Source organism: Taudactylus pleione, unplaced genomic scaffold (genome assembly GCF_031769625.1).
Source record: "Taudactylus pleione unplaced genomic scaffold, aTauple2 ptg000090l, whole genome shotgun sequence".
In the NCBI taxonomy this organism is placed as follows: Eukaryota; Metazoa; Chordata; class Amphibia; order Anura; family Myobatrachidae; genus Taudactylus; species Taudactylus pleione.
Window position 1 is genome coordinate 5163473 of NW_028284492.1, and position 25343 is coordinate 5188815.

The 25343-nt window shown below is 47.2% G+C and overlaps 1 protein-coding gene across 1 annotated transcript in view; it reads right to left on the reverse strand.

Moving 5' to 3' along the window:
- The window catches only part of TTPA (alpha tocopherol transfer protein), a 59467-nt gene extending 41983 nt beyond the window's left edge, over window positions 1-17484 (reverse strand). The window contains exon 1 of the mRNA XM_088469358.1: window positions 17205-17484. Coding sequence (XP_088325484.1) covers window positions 17205-17414 — 210 coding nt within the window. The 5' untranslated portion in view covers window positions 17415-17484. The remainder of the gene's footprint in view (window positions 1-17204) is intronic.
- Between the last annotated feature and the right edge of the window lie 7859 nt (window positions 17485-25343).

Consider the following 25343-nt stretch of genomic DNA (forward strand, 5'->3'; position numbering starts at 1 on the left):
TTTACAACTTACGGTCCCAGATAGCGATTCGTCACTTCCGGTACGGAGAAATACGTTGAAGCTGGTGATCCAGAATTGGAGATGCAGGATTACTTCATTACGCTCATTGGTGACTGTTGGAACTCTTCCTCCTGGACTCCATATCCCAGCATCCTTTATAATTTATATTTCCGATTTCCGGTAGCGATCAGACACTTCCGGTATGGTTATATATTGAAGCTGGTGATCTAACGCTTTGAGTATAATGGGGGACATATGATTACTTCAACAAGTTTGTCGGTGGCCGTCTGGTTTCTTATTTTATTTATAGTGATTGTGAATTATGTGTTTTAACCATATTAATTTTGTTGAATATTCGGACTACATTACCCATAATGCAATTACTGGAAGTCCGGTTTTGTCCGAATAAGACAAAATGATGTTTCATTATTTATATGTATATTATGTTCTATTGATAAGATAAATATGTAGTCATAATATATTTATTTTAATATCTGATTGTAGTTTTGATATGTAGTAGGTTTTTGCTAGCATTTTTTACACACCTATTATAAATTAATAATTACGCTACTGATGACCACTTCCTGTGAGTTTCTGATAGGTACATTCTCACATAAATATCGAGCTCCCCACACTAACTGGATGTCTTGAAAAAGGTCCCAATGACCGAAACGCGTTGACAATTACCAGAAGGTGTGAGTAGCTCAATACTTGGATTTTTAAATTTTTTAATTGTTTGAATTTTTTTTCATTTTTATATTTTTTCCATTCTGGATGACCATTTCGATGCGGCTTTATGTAGTTCTATTGTACTGTTTATGCATCAATTTTTGATGCTATTGCCTATCTTCTATTTTTGACTTGTCTTTTTTGTCAATAAAAAACACCCTTTTGATTTTACTGCTTACTGAATCATATTATGGAGTTACACTACTGAGAATCCTACTGGAAAAGTTACACTACTGCAAATTCTGAAAAGAAACCTTGATAGGAGTTTCATCGCTTTGCTCCATGTGAGTTGGGGTATGAACCAATTTTTTCCAGATAAAAGATACCTTTATGTGTTTTAACATCTGCAACATAGTGTGAGTTGGGGTACGCTAATTGCTATTTCAATTAATTAAGAAAACCCACACAGATCCAATTGAAGTGTAATAATTGGAAGGACAAAAGATACCTTTTTTTGTTTTCATTTATGTGACAAAGAAGTGAGTTGGGTACGCCAACCTTATTATTGCATATATCTGCTATATATAATCTGCTACAAAAAGAAGGAGAGAATTTCCAGTCGATTTTGTCTGCTGGGAAGGAAGTTTTGTGAAGTTAAAAGGGACGTACTATTATATATTTCCTATTTAGCGCCGCATTTTTTGTCTATTCTATTTTTTTATTTTATGTATTGTTTCAAATTGTGGTGAAATTAGTGGAATATTGATAAAATTAGTGGCAGCTTACAAACGCGCCCTAAGAAGTTCTCCCCTCGTCTTGTTAGTTTACATCAAATATTATATGCTCATATTCAAATGCTTCAGAACTCATTGGACGGCGCTTCACAGTGCAGATGGACAATGACTCGAAGCATACTGCAAAAGCAACCAAAGAGTTTTTTAAGGCTAAAAAGTGGAATGTTATGCAATGGCCAAGTCAATCCCCTGACCTGAATCCGATTGAGCATGCATTTCACTTGATGAAGGGAAAATGCCCTAAGAACAAGCAGGAACTGAAGATAATTGCAGTAGAGGCCTGGCAGAGCATCACCAGGGATGAAACCCAGCGTCTGGTGTTGTCTATGCGTTCCAGACTTCAGGCTGTAATTGCCTGCAAAGGATTTACAACAAAGTATTAAAAAGTGAAAGTTAGATTTAGGATTGTTTAGTTTGTCCCATTACTTTTGGCCCCTTAAAAAGTGGGAGGCACATATGGAAACCGTTGTAAATCCTACACCGTTCACCTGATTTGGATGTAATTACCCTCAAATTAAATCTGAAAGTCTGCAGTTAAAGCACATCTTTTTTGTTTCATTTCAAAGCCATTGTGGTGGTGAATAGAGGCCAAAATATGAAAATTCTGTCAATGTCCCAATATTTATGCACCTGACTGTAATTACTAAAGTGCAGGTTTTTAGAAATGGATATGTTGCCCAACATTCCTCAATTTATGGTGTCACATGTGTCCCGGAAAGGCATTACCACACACCGTGTACAGTGCTGTGGCCGAGCACAGGTGCTTAATGATCTTGACCAGAGGCGTCTGGCCAGAATTGTCTGTGGTAACAGGCAAGCAACACACTGACTCAAATCACATTTACATTCAATGCAGGAGGTACCAGACACATTTCCAGCAGGTCAGTGCAGCGGTCTTTAGCTTCCGTGGAATATGGGGGTAGAAACCCACCAGAGTGCCCCTGTTAACACTACAACATCGGACAGAACGCCTCACCTGGACTTGTGACGTTGCTGATTGGACCCTGGAGGACTGGCAACATGTGGTGTGGTTCAATGAGTCACTGTTCCAGTTGTTTCAGGCTCAGGGTTTGGCACGAGCCGCGTGTGGCCGTAGATTCCAGTTGATGACAAGGCATCATGCAGGCTCGTGGTGGTTGCATAATGGTGTGGGGTCTGTTCACATGACAAGTGTTGAGTTCGCTGGTCCGCCTGAACACATCATTGACCATTAACCGCTACGTTGCATTGCTTGATGACCATTTGCAGCCCTTCATGGACTTCATGTATCCCCACAACAATGGAATATTCCAGCAGGATAATGCACTGTGTCATCAGTCCCAAGTTGTCCAGAATTGGTTCGAAACGCACTCTGGAGAGTTCAGAAGAATGGCGTGGCCACCACATTCGCCCAACAAGAACCCAATTGAGCATTTATGGGACATGGTGGAGAGGTCTAATCGCACCCAAGATCCTGCACCTACAAATATCAGGGAGCTGTTGGAAGCTATCCACATGGCATGGGTTAACATCTCTCCAGAGCTCTTACGTCCACTTGTGGAATTGATGTCACGTCGAGTTGCTGCACTTCGCCGGGCTAGACGGGGTTCTACTGGATACTAAGAACCTACAGATGTGTTCACATACATCTTACATCTGTGAGCTACAAGCTGTGTTAAACATAACGCGTGAGCGCCATGCGACTCAGTAGCACCAAGTGCTTTTTCGTGCAACTTTTTACCTTAAAATGCATCTTATTCACAAAGCACACACATTTCACACACATTTTTCATCATGACCTAATCGCGGCGGTGGACAGGAGGGAGCGGGAATGAGAAAACGCCAGCCAGCTGAGTAAGCCTCAGCTTACTCAGGTTGGCCGGCTTGCGAGCCCAGGACACAATGGGCTCGATTCAATTCAACACGAATTGAATAGTGCCAGGAATTAGCTCCCGAACCTATTCAAATCTGCGCACTGTTAGGTCGGGGAATGCCCGTTCTCCGGGCCCTCGCGCCTTAAATACGGTGTTAGTCGCGAGAACGTTGCATCCTCCAACTAAACTTCCCGGCGCAATGCTGTTTCCGCCACGCTAAGGGCAGAAAACAGCATCGCGCCTGTACTTTTGTCGGATTTCTGCTCGCACTCCAGGAGGGATGCAAGAAGAAATCCTTAGTCAGGGTTAACAGCGGACTTAATTGAATAGCTCCGGGAGCTCCTTCCTGGTGCTATTCAATTCGCCCTGAATTGAATCGAGCCCTGTGTCGGTCGATGCAGTGCCTGGGCTTGCCACTCCCAACATTCCCCATTTCCGGGACTGTCGTCCACCCCCGCACTGCCCCTTAAATGCCTCTGCCTGTCAATCAAGCAGAGGCATAGAATGGTCTGCGTGCGACTATGCAGGACCCATTCTGCACACTCGCAGAATGGGTCCTGCGCACACGCAGATTCCCAATAATCTGCTGAATCAGGCCCTTTGTGCAGGACTATCTCAGCAGGAGCAAGGATTATTTATATAGTGTAATTCTGGTTAGTATCTTACCATCAAGTTAACTGTACAATGGTCATATGCATATAGTTGTGTCTAAAGGCCCCCATACATCAGCAATTGATTACAGCAATTCTGCAATTTGCAATCGATTGTGTATAAAAATCTTTCCCTTTTCCAATTGATTGTGGCAATTCTGCAATCGATTGAAATAGGGAAAGATTTTTATACACAATCGATTTCAAATTGCAGAATTGCTACAATCAATTGCTGATGTATGGGGGCCTTTAGGTGATAAGCGTGGAATCTGTTGTTGATACTTCACAGGTCTTCTTAATGCTTGTGCTTTCTTTGGTGCTGGTTAGGGGATACAGATCAGTCAGTGGCACTGTCTGGACAGAGGGCCAGATTCTGACCCGGTCGCAAGCGCTGTGCACTCGCAGCCGGGTCAATGGTGGGCCAGTGTGCATGCGCACAACGGAACCGGCTCCGTCGTGCGCATGCACGAGACCCGGATAGCGACGGGCAAGCCGTCGCTCTGGGTCTCGTACCAAAGTGGGCGTGCTGTCGATGTTGAGTGACAGCACACCCCGTTTGGTGGGCGAGCTGTGGGGGGGGCTGCCCAGATGGAGGCGAACCCATGTGAACGCCTCCGTTTGGGGGCGGCCCCACTGACATCACGAGCCGAAATCTCTCTGGGGCTTGCGGCAACGAGACCCTACCACAAGGGTCTCGTCGCAAGCCCGATGGTCGCGATGGTCTTGACCATCGCGACAATCTTCCTGGCCGCTCGCTATAGCTGTGGGTGGTCACCCACAGCTATGCGAGCGGCCAGGAGACTGTTCTAAAAAAAAAAATAGCCCGGCCCTGATTCAGAGCGAGCCCTCGGTCAGAGCGTCCGGCTCTGAATCAGGGCCAGAGTCCCTTGAACGCCTCTGGCCCCAGAAATTTGGCACCAGAGACCATACAGAAGATAGCAAAGATTATGCCATTAATTCAGTGCCAAAGTCTTTGTTCTCTTCCGCTCCAGAACAATGATATGAATAAAACCTATCATTTATTTACACGGAGCTGTATTAAATAAGAAATATGCATTAACTCCAGGGCTATACATTGTTAATTTCTTAAAATAACATTACAAAATCAAAGTGACAGAACTGGGTGTTATTTAGGCTAACAGAGCTGCTAAACTCAGATTACTCATTACAAAGCGCAATGTCAGAAAAAGCACAGCGCAAATAGCACTTTGGTATTACACTGCGCCACGATTTGTGCCTCTGCATCTAGTTTTCTGCCACAATGCATGGGTTTGCAGTGCAGAATGGCAGCCCATGCGGAGAAGTGCTGGGCACTGACCGATGGCTGAAGTTGGGTGAAGTGACCGGAGTGCCTAGTTCTACAGCCCAATGCTAGCAGAGCAGAGTGAGATATGGAAATGATAGAAGGAGGTGTGTGATCTCAGGGGCAGTTCTTGATGCATGGACAGATGCACAGCCATGTCCTCCTGGAAAAGGACAATATTTTTATACCAGCACTAAGCTGAACTGATGTTTGACTGGGAATCAGTATGAATGACCGCCGGACGTCAGCCCAGCAATTCAAATCCCGACGCTGGCAGCCCGATGGTTGAATATCCCGACAGCGCAGGTAAGTATAATTTTCTTACCCCTCTCCCCCCCCCTTACCCTCCCTTAGGGGTGCCTAACCCTAACCTCCCCCCCTAGTGCTTAACCTTAACCTCCCCCCCATTGCCTAAAATAAACCCCCCCTTCCCCTAGCCTAACCCTAACCTGCCCGGGGGTGGGGGTTGCCTATCCCTAAGTCCCCCCGGGGGTCCCTAAACCTAACCTCCCATCTCCGGCTAAGTGTATACTCACCCCCGGCAGAGGACGACCAGTGCGGCATCCTCTCAGGGTTCCAGTGTCGGGATTAACATAGGAGTCGGTATTTCGACGCCTATGTTAAATCCCATTCCGGGATTACAGTGTCAAGACTGAGAGAACTACATCCTGTTTGACTGTATGCCTTCCAACATTTTTGCATAAACAAGTGCAGGCCATACTTACCTACCCTCCCGTTTTGGTCGGGAGCCTCCCGAAAATCGGGTGCCGCTCCCGACCTCCCGGGAAGGCAGGCAAGTCTCTCGGAAGGGGCAGCCAGATAGTCGGCAAGTATGGTGCAGGCTCACATATGGTTTACAGAAGTATGTCCCTGCAGCAGAGATAAGGCATGAGCCACAGTGTGTGCTGGATCCTCTAGGCATACGGATACAAAACAAGGGTCATTGGCAAATGAGGTTCAGTATCAGCAGATTCATTTATTGACAGCTTTGCAGATAGCATGATGCAACCATTACGCTGTATTAATCCTGTGCTGTGTTCCCTCAGGATGAAAGAAAAATATTTGAACAAATCTGTACAGAAAGAATCACATGTGCTGTAAGTTTTATCTACTTATGTCAGTGGTTCCCAAACTGTGCGCTGTGGCACCCTGGGGTGCCTTGGGACATTTGCAGGGGTGCCTCAGGTTGGTGGTCCAGCACTAAATCATATTATTTATGGTCAGTGTAATGTAAATATGTGCACAAACAGAAGTGCAAACCTGTCCACCACCACATAACTGACCCTAAGGATGACAGGTAAGCACAATTTACTACATTTTACTATGTTTCTGAATTTCTCAATAACAAACTTAAACTCAGGGTTGCCGTGAAAATAATGTTGATACTCTTGGGTGCCGTGGTTCAAAAAAGTTGGGAACCACTGACTTATGTGAAGCAATTGTTGAAAGGAGGGAGGACATTGGCAATGAATCATTGTTATTCCGTTTTCATGCACTGTACCTGACCCACAAAGAAAAAACTTTTGCTCTTTGCATTAAAATTTCATAAACTTGATAATCACAAGTAAACGCTGAATGCAGTTAAAGAAGTTAGCTGTGAAAACTGCCAAGTGCACAAATAGATTTAAGCCGCGTACACACTAGACCAGGGGTGGCCAACCAGTCAGAGGCAAAGAGCCCAAAAATATCTGTAGGTATGTCAAAGCCGTGATCATGTGTGCGCCAAAGGCGCGGCCTTGTGCCAGCTATGCCACGCCCCTGGTATGATTTTTGTAGGAGCATGCACACAATCACTGTTAAAGGGAAAGAAAAAGCCAGAACAATATAAAAAACACCAAAAAAGCTACATCCACAAATAATACATACGAAAAAAAAAAACAGATTTGCATAATACAATCTAGCCCTCCATGTGTCACTTCAGACCATTTGGCACTCCAGCAACCCCCCCCCCCCCTCCCTTTTGGCACTCCAGCAGACCCTCATGTGTTACAACAGAAAACCCTCATGTGCCACTCCAGCCCCCACTCTCTCCCTGGGCCTCCCCAGTCCAGCCATCTTCCCCCACTCTCACTCCACTCCAGCCCCCTCATGTCACGAGTAAATTAAAAAAATTAAGAAAAAAAAAAGACAGGTCTTACTTTGTTGCGGACTGTCTATGGCACGTAGGTAAGCCCTGGCATCTGTGACCGGATCCTCCTCATGGCTGCAGGTTCAGTCACAAGTTGAGATCCGCCTCCTGTTTGCGGCGTGACATCACCAAATCACCCATACATGCCTCCGGAGAGGAGCAGACTGCTGCAACAAAGGACGAGCCTCCTCTGAACAGCCGTGCGCCTATCAGAGGAGGCAGTCAGTGCCAGTCAGGGGAGCCACATCAGAAACAATGGCAGAGCCACAGGTTGGCCACCGCTGCACTAGAAGATATTTAGGAACAATATGGACGATAATTATATCATTCATATCGTCCAGCGTATATGCAGTGATCGCGGCGAGTGGAAAAAATTGTGGGTCCCAGGGACTCATCACTTTAAAAAAATCGGGGTCCTACACCACTTTTTCTGGGTCCCGTTACATATTATGGGAGTTGAGGGAAGGCACCAGTTGGGACTGTGCTGGGGGGTATATAGCAGCTGAGGTAGAGGGGGTTGGGGTATAGCAGAGGGTAAAGGCAGGGAGAAGTTGGGGTAGAGCTGCAGCTATAGGAGAGTAAGGGCAGGCAGGGCTGGGGGTAGGGGAGGGGTAAGTGCAGACAGTTGATGCGACAGTGCTGGGGGGCATAGAGGGTACTAGGGACAGGTTGTGTGAGGGGCAATGGTAGATAGCAGCTGGCGCACTACTTGGGGGAGTATGGTGGGGGTTAGCGGCAAGCAGTACTTGGAGTAAGGAGGGGGCGGGGGTAGATAGCAGCTGGGGCAGTACTGCGGGCAAGGAGGAGGTTATGGACAGGAAGTGCTGGGTGTATGGAGTGGCTAGGGTAGATAGCAGCTAGGGCAGTACTGGGGGGGGCAAGGAGGGGGTTAGGGGCAGAGCTGGGTCAGGATACCAGCTGGGGCAGCACTGGGAGTAGAGAGGGGGCAAGTGTAGATAGCAACAGGGGCAGTATGGGAGGCATATAGGGGAAAAGAGTTGTTAGCAGCTAGGGCAGTACTGGGGCCAAGGAAGAGGTTAGGGGCAAGCAATACTGGGTGTAGGGAGTGGTAAGGGTAGATAACTAGGGCAGTACTGGGGGAGCAAGGTAGGTGTTAGGGGCAGGCAATAGTTAGGATAGCAGCTGGGGCAGAACTGAGCGTAGGGAGGGGGTAAAGATAGAGTGCACATGGGATAGTGTTTACCTCATTGCTTTTGCTGGGAGCCCCTGGCCAGGTCACTGTTGCAGCTTCCTCCTGTCCCATGCAGTGTCCACCTTCCCTGCCTCCTGTGTGCAGAGCGCTCAGGTGGCTGAAGGAGCGCAGGCTGCCGGAGGGTTCCCGACACCACCGACAATTCTGCTGCCCGATGGACTCCGCGCACACAGGCTGGGGGAGAGGCTGCAGCGCAGCCACTGGCTGGGGGAGAGGCTGCAGCGCAGCCACTGGCTGGGGGAGAGGCTGCAGCGCAGCCACTGGCTGGGGGAGAGGCTGCAGCGCAGCCACTGGCTGGGGGAGAGGCTGCAGCGCAGCCACTGGCTACAGCAGCACAAACAGAGCCAGCGGGTCCTACAGGACCTGATCAGTTTTTAAATCTGTGTCCCCAGTTTGCTGTAGCGCGTATTTTGCAAACCCTGGTATATGTAGTGAACAATCAACAATGCGCGCTTCCATGGTTCTTTAACGATATCCCCACTCGGCTGAACATGCAGCTCAATATGGGGATTTCGTTAACAATGCCATGCTGCAAAATGCAGCATGGCCCCACTACCCCAAATCGTCGTGGCCAACATCGGCAAGTGTGTTGGCACCCCTGCCGAGCCTGCGGCATCCAATATCGCTCATCACACACATCGTCTAGTGTGTATGAGCCTTTATATTCTACTTCCATAACCTGAACATACAGTAGTGACATTTCCCCAAACTGGCAAATTCAAACTTGTCCTTTAGGGTCAGGAGATCGCCTGAACTGCTATTCACTCATTCAAAATAGACACATCGGGGTCAATTAAGTATGGTGCCAATTGCAGGTAATGCCCGTGATATGACGCTGGAACGCTGGTAATTACACCACAATTCGCCACGATTTCTCACAATTGTACAATTTAGTTCACTGTCCAAATGGGGGGGCATATTAAAATATGTGATTTAGGGATTACTCTAAGTGCGGTGGATGTGTATCACCGACATCACTCCTGGTTCATTCCATGTCAAGTGGACTAGGGGTCCCCACCTGGCCATCTCCAATTTTTCTAAAAATTTACATGAAGGTCGGCATATATTTTAGACTTATGGAGCGTACACACGGTCAGATTTGTCAGACTTGTCAGATTTGTCAGATGAACGATTGAACGATTAAACGATCTGAACGATTTGAACGATTTTACCAAAGTTTTGAACGATTTGAACGATTGAACGATTTTTGACTGCATTAAAATGAATGGAATCGTCCAAGTCTGACTGCAAACCCATCAGATGTCAGATATCGTTATCTGACAAACGGGAACGCGCATCGTTGATCGTCCATCGTTCAGGCATGTCAGATATGAACGATTTTCCTTCAGATATGAACGACTGAACGATTTTTAAATCGTTATCGTTCATATCTGAAGGAAAAATCTGATCGTGTGTATGCACCATAAATTTGGGATAATTTTAGTTCACAATATGCAATAGTAGCAACATTATGGCCCTCAAAGCGGGGGGTGGGCGCAACTGTCACCGCTTCCGTAGTGCACAATCAGCAGGTTGGAACAATCTTCAAAATTGGTCCACTTGCCATGGAATAACCCTCCTTATTAAGCTCATTATATAGAGTTGTGCCTTCATAAGTGCCAGCACTTATGTTCATGGCATCAAACACTCTTTAAACCCACTGATATTATTACTTGTGATTAAGCATGATTTTACAAGTAGGGCTTAATTTGTTGGTTAGATAAAAATTAAATTCAGAAAAAAAAAAAAAGAAGAAGTGAAACTCAAAACCTCAATACATATGCTGTAGAGATATTAAACATATAGGAAGGGAATTCAATTAGCCCCATTAATTGAACGGGTGCTAATTGATCGCCGGCTCATATTCAATTAGCCCCGCTTATCAGGGATTTCTTTTCGGGTCTCCCGAGACCCGAAAAGAAATCCCTGTTAACTATGTAGTTTTCGGGTGATAACTGCCAGATAAAGCACAGATCCATGTTAACGAACATGTTTAACGTGCGTTAACAAGGTTATCGGGCGAATTGAATAGCCCCAGGCGTTAAAGCCCGAGGCTACCTCCAGTTATTACCCTTGGTAATTTACCACGGGTAATTGAAATCCCCCCATATTCTTAAACAAATTATCTTCAAAATATGGGTCTGAGTTCCTGCGTATTTCAGCAGTATGTGTGACCATCAGATACTGATCCAGTTCATTCTTGACTCTGTTTACTTATGCCCTAACCCAGGTTTGTCTAACATTTGTAAACCTTTGCCCTGACAGCGGTCTGTCTATTGACCATGATCCCAGTCACTTTCCCCTGCAGAGTCAGCTATTTCCTTAGGAGGCTATTTCAGTGGGATGCAAGCTGTGTTTTACTTGCAAGTAATCCCATCACTTCATGCAGGGTCCCTGGTGAATAATATGAGATATGGTAAGAACTTACCCTTGTTATCTCTATTTCTACGAAGTCCATAGGGTTCCACAGGATACCTTGGGGTATAGGTGATGGCGACAGGCATTGGGCACCATAGAGTTAAATTTTCAGCCTCCCAGGATGCACTAGGGTCCCCCTCCTATACCCCGCCCCAGAGCCAAGGCATCTCAGTTTCGTACCAAGCCATAGGCCGGAGGAGGAGAAGGAAGAGAGAGAAAAAAGATCTGGACACACACAAGAATCACATTCTCACCAGAGGGAGACGGAAAAACCGGTGACCAGAGCAAAGCCCATCTGCAGCACAGGTGCGACAGGGCGGGAGTCCTGTGGAACCCTATGGACTTCGTAGAAATAGAGATAACAAGGGTAAGTTCTTACCATATCTCATATTTTCTACTTCAGGGTCCATAGGGTATCCACAGGATACCTTGGGGATGTCCCAAAGCAGTATCCTTTAAGGGTGGGGACGCTCCTGTGCTGAAAGGAGAATCCGCCGCCCGAAGGAAGCATCCTGAGAGGCAAAGGTGTCAAACGCGTAATACCTCACAAAGGTATGGACAGAGGACCACGTGGCCGCCTTGCAGATCTGGACTGCAGAGGCACCACGTCGAGCTGCCCACGAAGGACCCACAGACCTAGTGGAATGAGCCTTCACAGAAGGAGGAACCGGCAGGCCTTCATGAAGATAAGCTTCTGAAATCGCCATACGGATCCAGGCTGCCAAAGTTTGCTTTGAAGCAGGCCAACCCTTTTTACAGAAGCCATAGAGGACAAACAAGGAGTCTGACTTCCTAAACGAAGTGCGGTCAACATAAGTCCTTAGGGCCCGCACAACATCCAAAGTGGCCTCACCCACTGAAAGTCCAGGTGAGTTAAAAGCCGGTACAACTATTTCCTCGTTAACATGAAACTGGGAAACAACTTTGGGAAGAAATTCGGGACGAGTGCGTAGCACTGGCCTGTTCCCATGAAAAATCAAGAAAGGGGGTCTACAAGAGAGCCCCTAAATCAGAAACACGTCTGGCCGAAGCTATGGCCAGAAGGAAAACAAACAGTCTTAGCTGTTAGCCATTTAAGATCCACTGAGCCCAGTGGTTCAAACGGCGGTCCCTGGAGAGCCCTCAGGACCACAGCCAAGTCCCCACAGGTGGAACAAAAGGCGGCTGAATTTGCAGAATACCTTGCATTAAGGTGCGCACATCAGGGATTGTAGCAATCCTACGATGAAACCAGACCGACAGGGCAGAAACCTGCACCTTCAAAGAAGCAAGGCGAAGCCCATGGTCTAGTCCCGCTTGTAGGAAGGCTAGTACTCTAGACAGACGAAACTCCCGCGGTGCATAACCTCTCGGTTGACACCACTGGAAGAACATATGCCACACGCGATGGTATATTCTCGTGGAAGACGGCTTCCGAGCTCTTAGCATGGTTCGCACTACAGAGCTGGAAAACCCCCTGGACCTCAACATGGCCGTCTCAACAGCCACACCGTCAAAGACAGCCGAAACGTCCACCGGACGGACAGAGCATCCACCAGAGACGCCTTTTCGTCTCTTGTGCGAGACCCGTACACCGTTGTTGTGCCGGGACGCCATGAGGTCGATCTCTGGAAGACCCCACCTGTCCACCAGTAGTTGAAACACGTCCGGGTGCAGAGACCATTCCCCCGGATGAACGTCCTGGCGACTGAGAAAGTCGGCCTCCCAGTTTAGCACTCCCGGGATGAAGACTGCTGATATGGCCGGAAGATTGCGCTCCGCCCATACCAGGATTCGGGACACCTCTACGAAAGCCGCCCGACTTCGGGTTCCTCCTTGCCGATTTATGTAGTAGCGTTGTCCGACTGGACCTGCACTGGGTGACCTTGGAGAACCCGGTGCGCCTGCTGGAGAGCACTGAAAACCACTCGGAGTTCCAAGATGTTTATTGGAAGCTCTGTTTCTGCCGGAGTCCACCTGCCCTGGAACAAGTGTGGACCCGAGACTGCTCCCCAGCCCCGAAGACTGGCGTCCGTTGTTAACAGGACCCAATTCGCCAACCAGAACGGACGACCCTTGTTGAGATGGGTCGTCTGCAACCACCAGGCAAGAGACAGGCGAACCTCCGGAGTGAGCACCATCGTCTGGGATTTTAGACTCTGAGGCAGTCCATTCCATTTGGACAGGATCAGGTGCTGCAGAGGCCTGGAGTGAAACTGGGCATATTCCACCATGTCGAAAACCGACACCATGGAACCCAGTAACCTCATCGCCGAGTGTAGAGACACCCGGCGGCTCTGCAGACAACTGTGCACCCGCAACTGCAAGGCAGAGATCTTTTCCCCCCCGTCACAAAGATCCATTGCTGTCCGGAGTCCAATTAGGCTCCGAGGTGCAGAATCCGCTGAGACGGGATCAGGGTGGACTTCTGAAAGTTTATTAACCAGCCGTGCCGTTGCACGGACTTTAGGCAGATCTCCACCTTGCGGTCCGTAGCATCCTTAAGGGAGGACATGGATGGCATGGGTAAAGTGGTACTCCGGACGAGGCGTGTCACATGAGAATCCACCTGTGGAGGGGATTCCCACTTAGAAAAATAATTATCTGCGAACAGATATGCCACCGCCAAACGCCTCTGCGGCAGGTATCGTTTGCCAGGCTGTTTCCACGCCTCCTCTAAATGGTCCACCAACTGACCCGAAAGAGGAAAGACTGTGGCGTCACCCTTAACATCCTTAAAAAAGGCATATTTGGATTTAGACGCCGGAGGAATTTCGTCCTCAATTACCAAAGCGGTGCGGACTGCCTGAATAAGTCCAGGAATATATACCTTGGACCTAGCGTCCGCCTCCTTAGTACGGAGAGGTTCCTGATCGGAAAGATCCAGAATCTCCCCATCATCAGAGGTCACTTCGTCATCCTCATAAGCAGCAGACAGAGACGCCACCGGCCTCTTATGTGGCCGCAACACAGACTCCCCTTGTAACACATCCGACAAGTGCTGTACAGAACTAGTCAGGGAATTAACCCACGCCGGCTCCTGAGAGACCGGGAGAGGGGAAATAGGGAGACTGCGGGGTACCATCAATTGCCTCGGGAAACCCTGCATGGGTGACGACACCACTGATTGCTGTGACAATCCCATCTGTGAGAACGCGGGCTGCAGAGCTAACTGGCCCACCAAGGTTGTAAGCGCCTGAGCGAAACAAGCCCAAGGCGGCTTCTGTACCAGTGCTGTGACCGTAATTGGCCGCGCCAATAAAAAACACTGCCGGCATAAACCCTCCGCGCTACCCTACCCCTCCGCTATAGGTACTTTACACGTAGTACACTGAAGCCGGAGAGGAAAGTCACTTTCAGACATGATGGTGGAAAGTATGTGACCCCTCTTCACCAATACTTTTAGTATAGTGAGAGACCACCCTGCAGCACCGCACCGCAAGGGCTTTAGCAGAAAGAGCAGGGACAGTAATAAGGCTGACAGTTAGAAAGTAAAAAGTACAGGCAGCAGCGCTAGCACAGTCACATACAATGCAAAGAAAATCAATTCCTGCACTAACAGCGCTGATAAATCAACTACACAGACACAGAGTCTGGTAGGACACAGCGCTACATACACAGACCTGACCACAGCGGAGGAGAGGTATGTGGGGGGACCCAGACCACGATGCCTCCGTCCAAACTTCCAGCAGCGTTCACCATGCGTTCTAGAAGATGGCCACCGAGGAGCATAGGGGAGGCTGGCCTGGGGGAGGAGCGCTGCCACAGGGCCAGTCGGCGTGTGCAGAGAGGGCTGTGTGCAGCGGGGGAGGCGCCGGCTGTGAGACAGGGAAGGCGCGCTCCCCTGGCATGCATTTAACCCCTGGGACGCCGCATCGCTACCGCTCTGCCGCGGTCCTGCTGTCCCAGGGGGGTAGTGGAAGCGCAGGTTAGTACCTGGCTCCACGCTGCAGCCAGTCCCCAGGGAGCCCCCTGCCTGGGGACTCTGGACCATGTATCAGCGGGGACCCACCGCGGGACCCCGCTACTTACCTGCTGTCCCCCTTAAATCCGGCCATGGTCCTAAACATCTGGGGTCACCGCTAGCTGTGACCCCAGATGCCTACCAGCATCCCCGGATCGGTACCGGCGTTCTGGTACCGGCGGGGGTGTAGGGAAGACAGCATGGACGTCAGGACTGACTGTCCATGCTGTACTTCCAGATGTGCAGCCACAGCTGCATTGAGGAAAACTTCAGGGGCTCTTCATGGCCCCCCTCTAACAGGTGCATCCGACTCCGGCCGGGCACCAAACTAAACTGTGAGATGCCTTGGCTCGGGGCGGGGTATAGGAGGGGGACCCTAGTGCATCCTGGGAGGCTGGAAACTTAACTCTATGGTGCCCAATGCCTGACGTCATCACCTATACCCCAAGGTATCCTGTGGATACCCTATGGACCCTGAAGTAGAAAATTATTTACTTGGGACCACAAAGAATTCACAGAGCTGTACAATGGAGGTGGAGGTAGAGGCAGGGTCAGATTAACAATGGGGTGGATGGGACTACAGCACCACACCTCCACATAAAAATAGTCCCATCATCACGAGTCAATGATGATGACCTCCTTGCCACATGGTCGGCCATCAACCATATGTATTAAAATTGTATTTCTATATTCCCTCACAAAATTATGAAATATTTCTACTTTTTTGGGGGGTCAGGCTGTAGAAGATCTCTGCCCACTGCCATTATTATTTTATGCTCGGGGGGGGGGGGGGGGGGGAAGAGTCTGCAAGGAGGGAAAGGGCGGGGGGGGGAGCACCAAACATGGCAAACACGGCACTGGCCACACTTCCTCTGCTTCTCGCAGTAGGTTCTTGATCATTTTCAGCCCCAGGCCCATAATCTCGCCATGGGTAGAGGAGAACAACTACAAATTACACAGCCAGGAAAACACACGGAATGAAGAGCCTGCCTGTGGGAGCTTACAAGCCAGTAACAGTCAAATGCAGCGCAATTGTTTCATATCCTAGACCAGAGGTTCCCAAACGCGGTCCTCAAGGCACCCCAACAGTTCAGGTTTTAGAGATATCCATGGTTGAGCACAGGTGACTTAATTAGTACCTCAGTCAATTTGATTTAACCACCTGTGCTCAACCATGGCTCGCTCTAAAACCTGTACTGTGCCTTGAGGACCGTGTTTGGGAACCTCTGTCCTAGACAGTTCCTTGCAGACTCTTGGGGGTTTGCATAGCAGCTTGCTCTGTGCATGCTCACAAAGAGAACGGACACATATACAAATGTCGAACTGGTACCTCCAACTCCTCTCAACTGGATAGGGGTAACATAGGGGAGACAGACGGCGGACTGACATAGATTGCGTGTTCATGCAAATGCGGCTCATGCAGACCTGCACAGCTCTGTATATGTGTAGAAATTAGGGATGTGCAGGCTCGGATAGGTTCGAGTTTGCACGTGGAGTTCGGATTTTTCCCTCCAAAAAAACGGAACTCAGAACGAGGCAAAACGTCATCTTACATGGACGAACATCATCATTCCTGGACAAAAGACCAGGAATGATGATGTTCGTCCATGTAAGATGACGTTTTGCCTCGTTCTGAGTTCCGTTTTTTTGGAGGGAAAAATCCGAACTCCACGTGCAAACTCGAACCTATCCGAGCCTGCACATCCCTAGTAGAAATACACTGTTTTTGCATGTGCTTTTTTTTAACTGGGATGAGTGTTCCTTAACTGTGGGGGTCCCTTACATAAGACCCTTCTGGGTACAGCCAACCAGGGATGGTGGATACTAGTTTATTTAGATTTATTTGTTTATATATTTTTTTTAAATAGCTTATCCTATACCTGCAGTGCTGATGTGGAAATACAAGTTCTGGCATTCTCTGGCAGCATATTAACTATATGCAAATGGCACAATTAATTACTACCCTAATATCTCAAACTTCACTGAACCTGAATCCCAGCACTTATTCATCTATAACAGGGCAGGGCAATAAGCTTATACAAACAGTAAATGCAGAGTAATGTACTTACACTACTGAAGTTACTACAGAATACGGACATATCCACTATCAGGAGTTAGTGAGTGTGTGTTCTTTCATATAAGGATGATAACAAAGAAGTGAGGAGCTCCTTCCCCTCTTAGCATTGCAATCCTGCACTTTGCACATACTGTCTGCAACTCAGTCACTAATTACCTTATATGCCAGATGTATGGAGAAATCCCTTGCTCGCAGGAACCGGAGCAGGAACTCGTCAGACAGCCCCAGGGGCCAGTGATCGTTGTCCGCCTCTGCCTTCTGTCTGATGAGCAGGATGGCCTCCCTCACCACCGGGGACTGGACTGGTAACTGATTCAGCTGCGGGTTCCCGGTCACAAAGTCTGCACCCTGAGCCTCCTCCGACATGTTCTGCAGAGGAATGAGGGCAGCTCTAGAGTGATCGAGTTTCTCCTGCTGCCGGGACTGGGCTGTGTCAGTAACATGTGCACGCCTGCCTGTGTGTGGTGTTATAGGGACACCTCCTGCTTACTGGTACCAAGATTATACAATTGGGGAAGTCTTACACAACATTATCATTGTTTACACAGATAGGTAATATAATCAATGCCTTGAGCGAGAAGTCACTGTGGCATCATGTAAACTGCCAGCTGTTACTAATTTACAGAGATATCCAGGTTTTAAAGATGTGTCCCTGAAAATGTATAAATTTTTTCACTATTGACAAACAGCAAATATTATATTTTTTATATTTTAAGGGCCTATGTATCAAGCGGTGTTTTACATGAAATTATGCAGAAACCGCAGTTTCTGCATAAATGTATGTATTGTAGTTATGTACTAATTGCACAATGCAAAGTGCTAATTAACAGTTCAGATCGCAGTCCCCCTTATTATCAATGGTGACTATGATCTGACCCCTATGTACTAAACTCCAAACAGCAAAGCTTTTATTGGGGCATCGTGCTGTGAGTACGGGCGGTCAGACGACTGCCCGTAAACTTGCAGAAGAGGCAGAGCCAGATGATGGTTGATCAGTGTTAATGAACAACCATCATATGCAGATATATCTGCAGACCACTCGATCTTCAGATATATCTGTTAGGTGTGTACCCAGCTTAAGTCTATGGAGACTCCAGGTGCAGGAGAGAGATCTTTCGATCTCTCTCTCGCAGCCCCCAGACCGGATCTGGAACCTGACGCTGTGCACATGCGCAGTATCTGCTTCCCTTGGAGAAATGTGAGACTTTTCTAATTTGCTGGGGATATAACTCGCCGGGATATTGGTTACCGCAACCGCTGTCCCTGCGAGTTTCCCTTTGTACATTAAAGATGAAAATATCCCCGGCGATATGGATAGATGATAATCGCAGTTGCTCCGCGATTATTAGTACATAGGCCCCTAAATCTCTGGACCCAATACTCAGAAGAACATGTAAAGTACAAAAAAAAAATAATAATATCCATATTCAGTAAGCTTAAGCTGATGGGCGGTGTAATGTACCAGAAGATGCACAAACATACCTTGTTTAGGTATCACTGCCCAGGGAATTATATTAATACTGGTAAGTATGATATCAGTCTGTGACAATTGCTAGCAAAAAATATTAAAATAATTGATAATCTGAGAATTGAAAAATTGTCCAAGCAAATTAGTTTTACTATTGTGGCATGGGGAACACAAAACAGTATGCAATCGGGAAGCCGGTTGACATTATACCGACAGCCGGCTTCCCGACTGTCATATCCCGGCGAGGGTGAAATGACTGGCATCTAGATGTAGACGCCGGTCATTTTACCGACGCCGGGAGACCGGCGCCTCTGCGGCCCGGCTCCCCACCTCCAGGACACAATGATGTGGCGCCACGCGACCAAGACAAGCAGCATGCAGAGGAGCTGCAAACAAGTAAGTGGCTGCACGGGGGGGGTTTGCAAGTTGGGGCTGGTGGAATGAGGCTAACACACAGACACACATTGGGGCTGGGCCACATGGGCTGCTGAGACTACAGGGGCTGGGGGGAATGAGGCTGAGACACACTGGGGCTAGGACACACGGGCTAGGGAGCACTGGAACTGATACACACACTGGTGCTGGGAGGAATGAGGAATGAGGCCGTCAAACTGGGGCTGAGACACACACTGGGGTTGGGGGGAATGAGGCAGGCACACACTGGAGCTGAGACACACACTGGGGCTGGGAGGAATGGGTCTGAGACACACACTGGGTCTGAGGGAATGGGGTTGAGACACACTGGGGCTGAGGCACAGGCTGGGGGAATGGGGCTGAGAGACACACACTGGGTATAGGGGAATAGGTCTGAGAGACACACACGGGGTCTGGGGGAATGGGCTGAGACTGGGCGTGAGGAATGAGGCAGACACACGCTGGGGGAATGAGGATGAGAGACACTGGGTCTGGAGGAATGGGTCTGAGAGACACACTGGGTCTGGGGGAATGGGTCCGAGAGACACACTGGGTCTGGAGGAATAGGTCTGAGAGCTACAGGGGGGCCTGGGTATAGAGAGACATAGGGAGGTCTGGAGTAACACTGGGGCCTGGAAAGACACAGAAATTGTTTGATCAGGGAAATTCACATTTTGCCCTGCACAAAAACTTCTCTTACTATAATTATCCTGTTATGATGATGACATTGGTTATATTTCTACGTAAACAGGCATCTTCCAGACAGTGTGAACTACATGAATGGTGAATACCGGTTGAAGACGCTGTCCAGTGAGGCTCAAATTCTTCAGAGGTTCCCCCGTTGCAGAGAAACCACAATATAGGTAAGAAAAAAGACTCCCAAACTGACTGGCCTGTACCTAAAGCAGAGGGATTTGGGGCCCCAAAAAGATCATTCACAAGATTTCTGTTGCCGATCCTGCTCCCCTCAGTGGCTTGCAAAAGCCCCTCCAGGCCCTAAAAGGAGGTTGTATTCTGCCCTCCTCCACAGACCCCACCCCCTCAACAGACCCGCCCCCATAAGGGCTGCCTACAGAAATTTCCTGGGCTTGTTTTCCAGCCCAATCCACCCCTGGATAGATATCATTGGTGAAATGCAAGTAATCAGTGTGTGATTTATAACCTTAATAGGCTGATCATGTGACTTGATATAGAACTGTTCGTTATCAACTGTACCTGTTTATATCATACTTGCCTACTTTTGAAAAAAACATTTCAGGGAGTTTGTGAAAAAACACCTATAAGCGCGGCGGTAAAGTGGGCGTATAAATGTAAATGAGCTCCAAAGCAGTTATAGTTTGACATATCATATACCAGGAGTGGCCAACCAGTCTAAGAGCCCAAAAATATCTGTAGGTATGTCAAAGAGCCAAGATCATGTGCGTGCCGAAGGCACACATGCAAAAATGGGTATGGCATTGTGTCAGCTAGGCCTTGCCACTGTTATGATATTTGTAGGACCATGTAAATGCGCATGTTCACAATCACCGTGGAGGTAACTAATACAGGGGAAAAAAAAGCCAGAATATAAAAAAATTTAAAAAAACAGATCCACATAAAATACACTACAAAAGCCACATCCACAAATAATACAAATATAAAAACAGTAGAAGGAAGCGCAGATTCCAATAGGCATATATAATAAACAGAAAATAATCAGTGAACAAATAAATGTAAATAATAAGATTTAATAAATTAAAAAACAGATTGACATGGAGTCAAAGGTAGGAAAGTAGATAAATACACATGAAAATATATATATTAAGATGCATAAAGAAATATATATGTAAAATGGTAGGTCAATACATGACCGCCGCACACTTTTGGAATAAATACAGTTGGCTGCCGAAGTAACAGTTGGATAGTCTCATGATATTAGAATGTTACCAAATGTTGCAAAGCTCAAAAGTAAGTAAAACTTCCTCTGATAGAATCTGAAAACAGTGGACCTAGGGTCTGATTCAGAGCCGCTCGCTCTGAATCAGGACGGCCGCATGTTTTTTAAAATCTGGCCGCACTCATAGCTGTGGGTGACCACCCACAGCTTTTGCGAGTGGCCAGGTGATGGTCGCGACCATCGGGCATGCAACAAGACCCTTGTGGTAGGGTCTCGTTCCCGCAAGCCCCAGTGAACTTCTGGCTCTAATCATGTCAGTGGGGCCGCCCCCAAACGGCAGGCGTTCCTTTGGGAACGCGTCCGTTTGGCAAGCCACCCCCCCCGACCCGCCTACCAAACAAGGCGAGCTGTCAGTCAACATCGACAGCCGCCCCCTTTGGATGCCAGCGCGGGAGCGAGTGATTTCTCGCTCGCTCCGGGGCTCGCGCACGCACCGCCTAACAATCGACCCGCTGGCGAGCGGGTCTGAATCAGGCCCCTAATCCAAAAGTCCCTCTGTCAATCAGCAAATAAAGTGCTTAGTGCTAGACAAAAAGCTCTTTAACAGATGAATATCCCCTTGTGCCACAAAACACCGCAAATTATTCCACTTTAATTGATATCAATATCACAGAGATCCATAGATGGTGATGGATCACGTCTCAATGGTGTTTATAAATAGTGTACTCACAGTTGCTATCAATCTTCAGCGCTTTAACTATATTTGAAAAGTCCAGGTACCAGGAATAAAGGCTTCCCACGTGGTTCCATTAGGCCAGGATGCTGTGATGTGATTACAAATCAGACCTCCGGATATGGTGTGCAAAGGCCGTGGGTTGGAGCCAGCGACTGCGTGAAGCCGCCGGGAGCCAGCACTGGAGTACGTGCACCTAGATATAGGTGCGCCTGGCAGGGAGATCACACAGCGGTGAGCGGCACAGAGTAGCAGAATGAAGAGCAGTGCGGCAAGAGCCTCTGATGTCACTAGGGGTGTGTTGCTGGTGCGTTTTTCAGAATAAGCCGTTTTCTCAAAGCTGTGTTAGTTTACATACACTGAAAAGCCAGATCCACATAAAATACACAAAAAAGTCACATCCATAAAAAATACATTGAAAAAAAAAAAGATTCACATAATACAATCAACCCCCACCCCCTGGTGTCACTCCAGCAACCCCCCCTGGTGTCAGTTCAGCAGACCCTCGTGTCACAATAGCAGACCCTCATGTGCCACTCCAGCCCCCCTCTCTCCCCAGGCCACTCCAGTCAAGCCATCTTCACCCACACCATGGGCCACTCCAGCCCCCCACATGTCACAAATACAATGAAATAAACAAATTAAAAACCTTCACAGCTCTTTCCTTGTTGCAGACTGTCTGTCTCACGTAGGTAGGCTCTGGTGCCCGCGATCGCGTCCTTGTGGCTGCAGGTTCAGCCACAAGTTGAGCTCCGCCTCCTGTTTGCGGCATAACATCATCATGTCACCCTAACATGCCTCCGGAGTGGAGCAAACATATAACCTCTATAAAAAAAAATATAACCTCTATAGGCTGATCATGTGACTTGCTATAGAACTGTCAGCTATCAACTGTGGGCCTTATTCAGCATGCTGAACGCAGATTCCCGATTATAAGAACATGTGCAGAACAGGTCCTGCGTGTGTTCGCACACAGTTCCAGCTATGCCTCTGACTGATTGACAGGCAGAGGCATTTTGCGGGGCAGTGCGGAGACAGCCGGCGTTCCAGGAAACCGGGTGTGTCGCCCCCGTTTCCCGGGATTGTCAAGGCCAGGGGCTGTGTCCACGGACACAGTTTCCTGGCCTCACAATCCCTGCGTAAGCTGAGGCTTACTCAGCTAGCCGATGCCGTCTAGCATTGTGATCGATAGTCAAGATGGTTATCCCAGCAAATGCAGCAGGGGTTGTCAGACACGTCCTGATGCATTTGCATATTTGCAAGGACAGATTTGCAAAACTACTTGCGTGCAGCTTTGCAATTCCGTCCACTACTGAATCACCCCCTGTATTTGTTAACCACTTGCCTGGCATGGTCGTATCAGATACAACCACACTAGGCTGGGCTTTCCCTGACATGGTTGTATCTGATACGTCCAGTCAGAAATGCCCAATAGGCGGCTGTGAGAAACTAATCCTCCGGCAGCCGCCTACATCGGAGGGACCATCTGGTCCCTCTGCAAGCATGGCTGCCTCTCCAGCGTGTCCCGATCACTGCTGGCCACAGTGATCGGGCAGCCGGCCCCACCCCCTCCCGCTGCGGCTCCGGAACTACTGTGATCACTAGGTGATCACTGTGTAGTAGCAGCGGCGGCTATGGTAGCCGCCGCTGTTGCTATGTATCCGGGCCACTAGCGGGACACCCTCCCGCTGTGGCTCCGGAACTACAGTGATCACAGTAGTGATCACTGTTATGTACAGGAAGCAGCAGCCGTGGCTCTGGCTGCTGCTTCCATGTACCCAGGCAGCCTAGCGGCGCCCTGCGCACTCCCTCCGGCCTCAGCTCCTCCTCCTCCTCCATGATGCCTGTTTTTATAAGGGCCATATGTATGTATGTATGCGTGTGTGTATGTATATATATATATATATATATATATATATATATATGTATATTTATTTATTTATATATTTACTGTGTATGTAAAAAAAATAATCGGCACTCACCAGGTAAAGAGGCATAGATTTAGAAAGGTTTAATTACCATTAAAACGACAAGGTGCATAAGATCAGTTAGATTGACCTGACTGACCTTAAACCTTTCTAAATCTATGCCTCTTTGCCTGGTGAGTGCCGATTATTTTTTCTATGCATTGTGGACATTTTTTTTGTCTATAAATTGAGCACCCCGTCTTCATCTTCCTATGCATTGGAGTGTGGACACTTTGGAGACGTTTGGGTGACACTTTGGCATTTTCCTTCTGTTTCTCATTGTCCTACTTGCGGTGGTATTTGACCGCTCACTGTGGTACGTATACTGATTGAAGTAGCTGTTTGTCAGCTGTTAGTGCATCAAAACATAGAAGATTTTCTTACAATGTGGCGCCCCTTCTTCTTTGCTGCTAATTTCACATATATGCGGATGGCGGTAATACCTACTACACCCGATTATACATAGATATGAATGGAAAAATACTTGCAGGATGTGATTTTTCACCTCCGTATACTAACCATGTGGCTTGTTACATCATAAACAGCCTTTGTGATGTCACTCAGCTTTGGTATTAATGTCACCATTTTCTAGAGAACTGTCAGTTATCAATTGTATCTACTAATATGATACTGTATGTCACAATGTAAGGTATACTTTTTGTAATCTACATGTTAGATAGATACAAGATAGATGAATAGACATATAACATTGGTAAAATGTAAGAAGTATGTAATTTATAACAGCAATAGGTTGTTATAGAATTGTTAGAGGTATATTTACTAAAGTGAGAGTTTTTAGAAGTGGAGATGTTGCCCATAGCAATCAATCAGATTCTAGCTATTCTTTGCTAGAAGGTGCTAGTTAAATGTTAAGTTGAATCTGATTGGTTGCTATGGGCAACATCTCCATTTCTAAAAACTCTCACTTTAGTAAATATACCCCCTAGTATCTGTTAATATGCCTACTGACTTTGTAATGTAAGCTTGTTTTAATCTAAATGATAGATTGATTGATTGATAATAGATAGATAGCAATGGCAAAATGCATACAGGAGGGTTTTTTTTTAACTCAGTATACTGACCATGTGACTTGTTTCATCATAAACAGCCTTTGTGATGTCACTAAACTGTTATAGAACGTTTACCATTTTGTAGAGTAGTGTCAGTTATCAAATGTATCTGCTGATATGACATGTCACAATGTAAGGTATGCTTTTTTTAACCTAAATGTTATATATAAAACTTATGATAGATAAAAATTGTGAAATGCAGGTAGGAATGATTTATAAGCTCCATAGGCTGATCACGTGACTTGCAATAAAACTTTCAGCTATTATATGTTAATAGGCCTGCTGACAGTGTAATGTGAGCTGTTTTTAACCTAAATGATAGATAGCAAAATGCATGTAGGATGTGATTTTTCACCTCAGCATACTGACCATGAGACTTGTTTCATCACAAACAGCCTTTGTGATATCAATCAGCTTTGGTACAAAGGTCACTACTTTGTAGAGAACTGTCACTTATCAACTATATCTGCTCATAAGACATGTCACAATGTTATGTATGCTTATTTTAAAATAAATGATAGTAACATTATAAATAGTTAGCAATGGCAAAATGCACACAGTGTTTTTTTTTAACGTCAGTATACTGACCATGTCACTTGTTTAAACATAAACAGCCTTTGTGATGACACTCAACTGTTATAGAAAGTTTACAATTTTGTAGAGAACTGTCAGTTATCAACTGTATCTGCTGATATGACATGTCACAATGTAAGGTATGTTTTTTTTAACCTAAATTTTATATATGAAAATAATGATAGAAAGATATC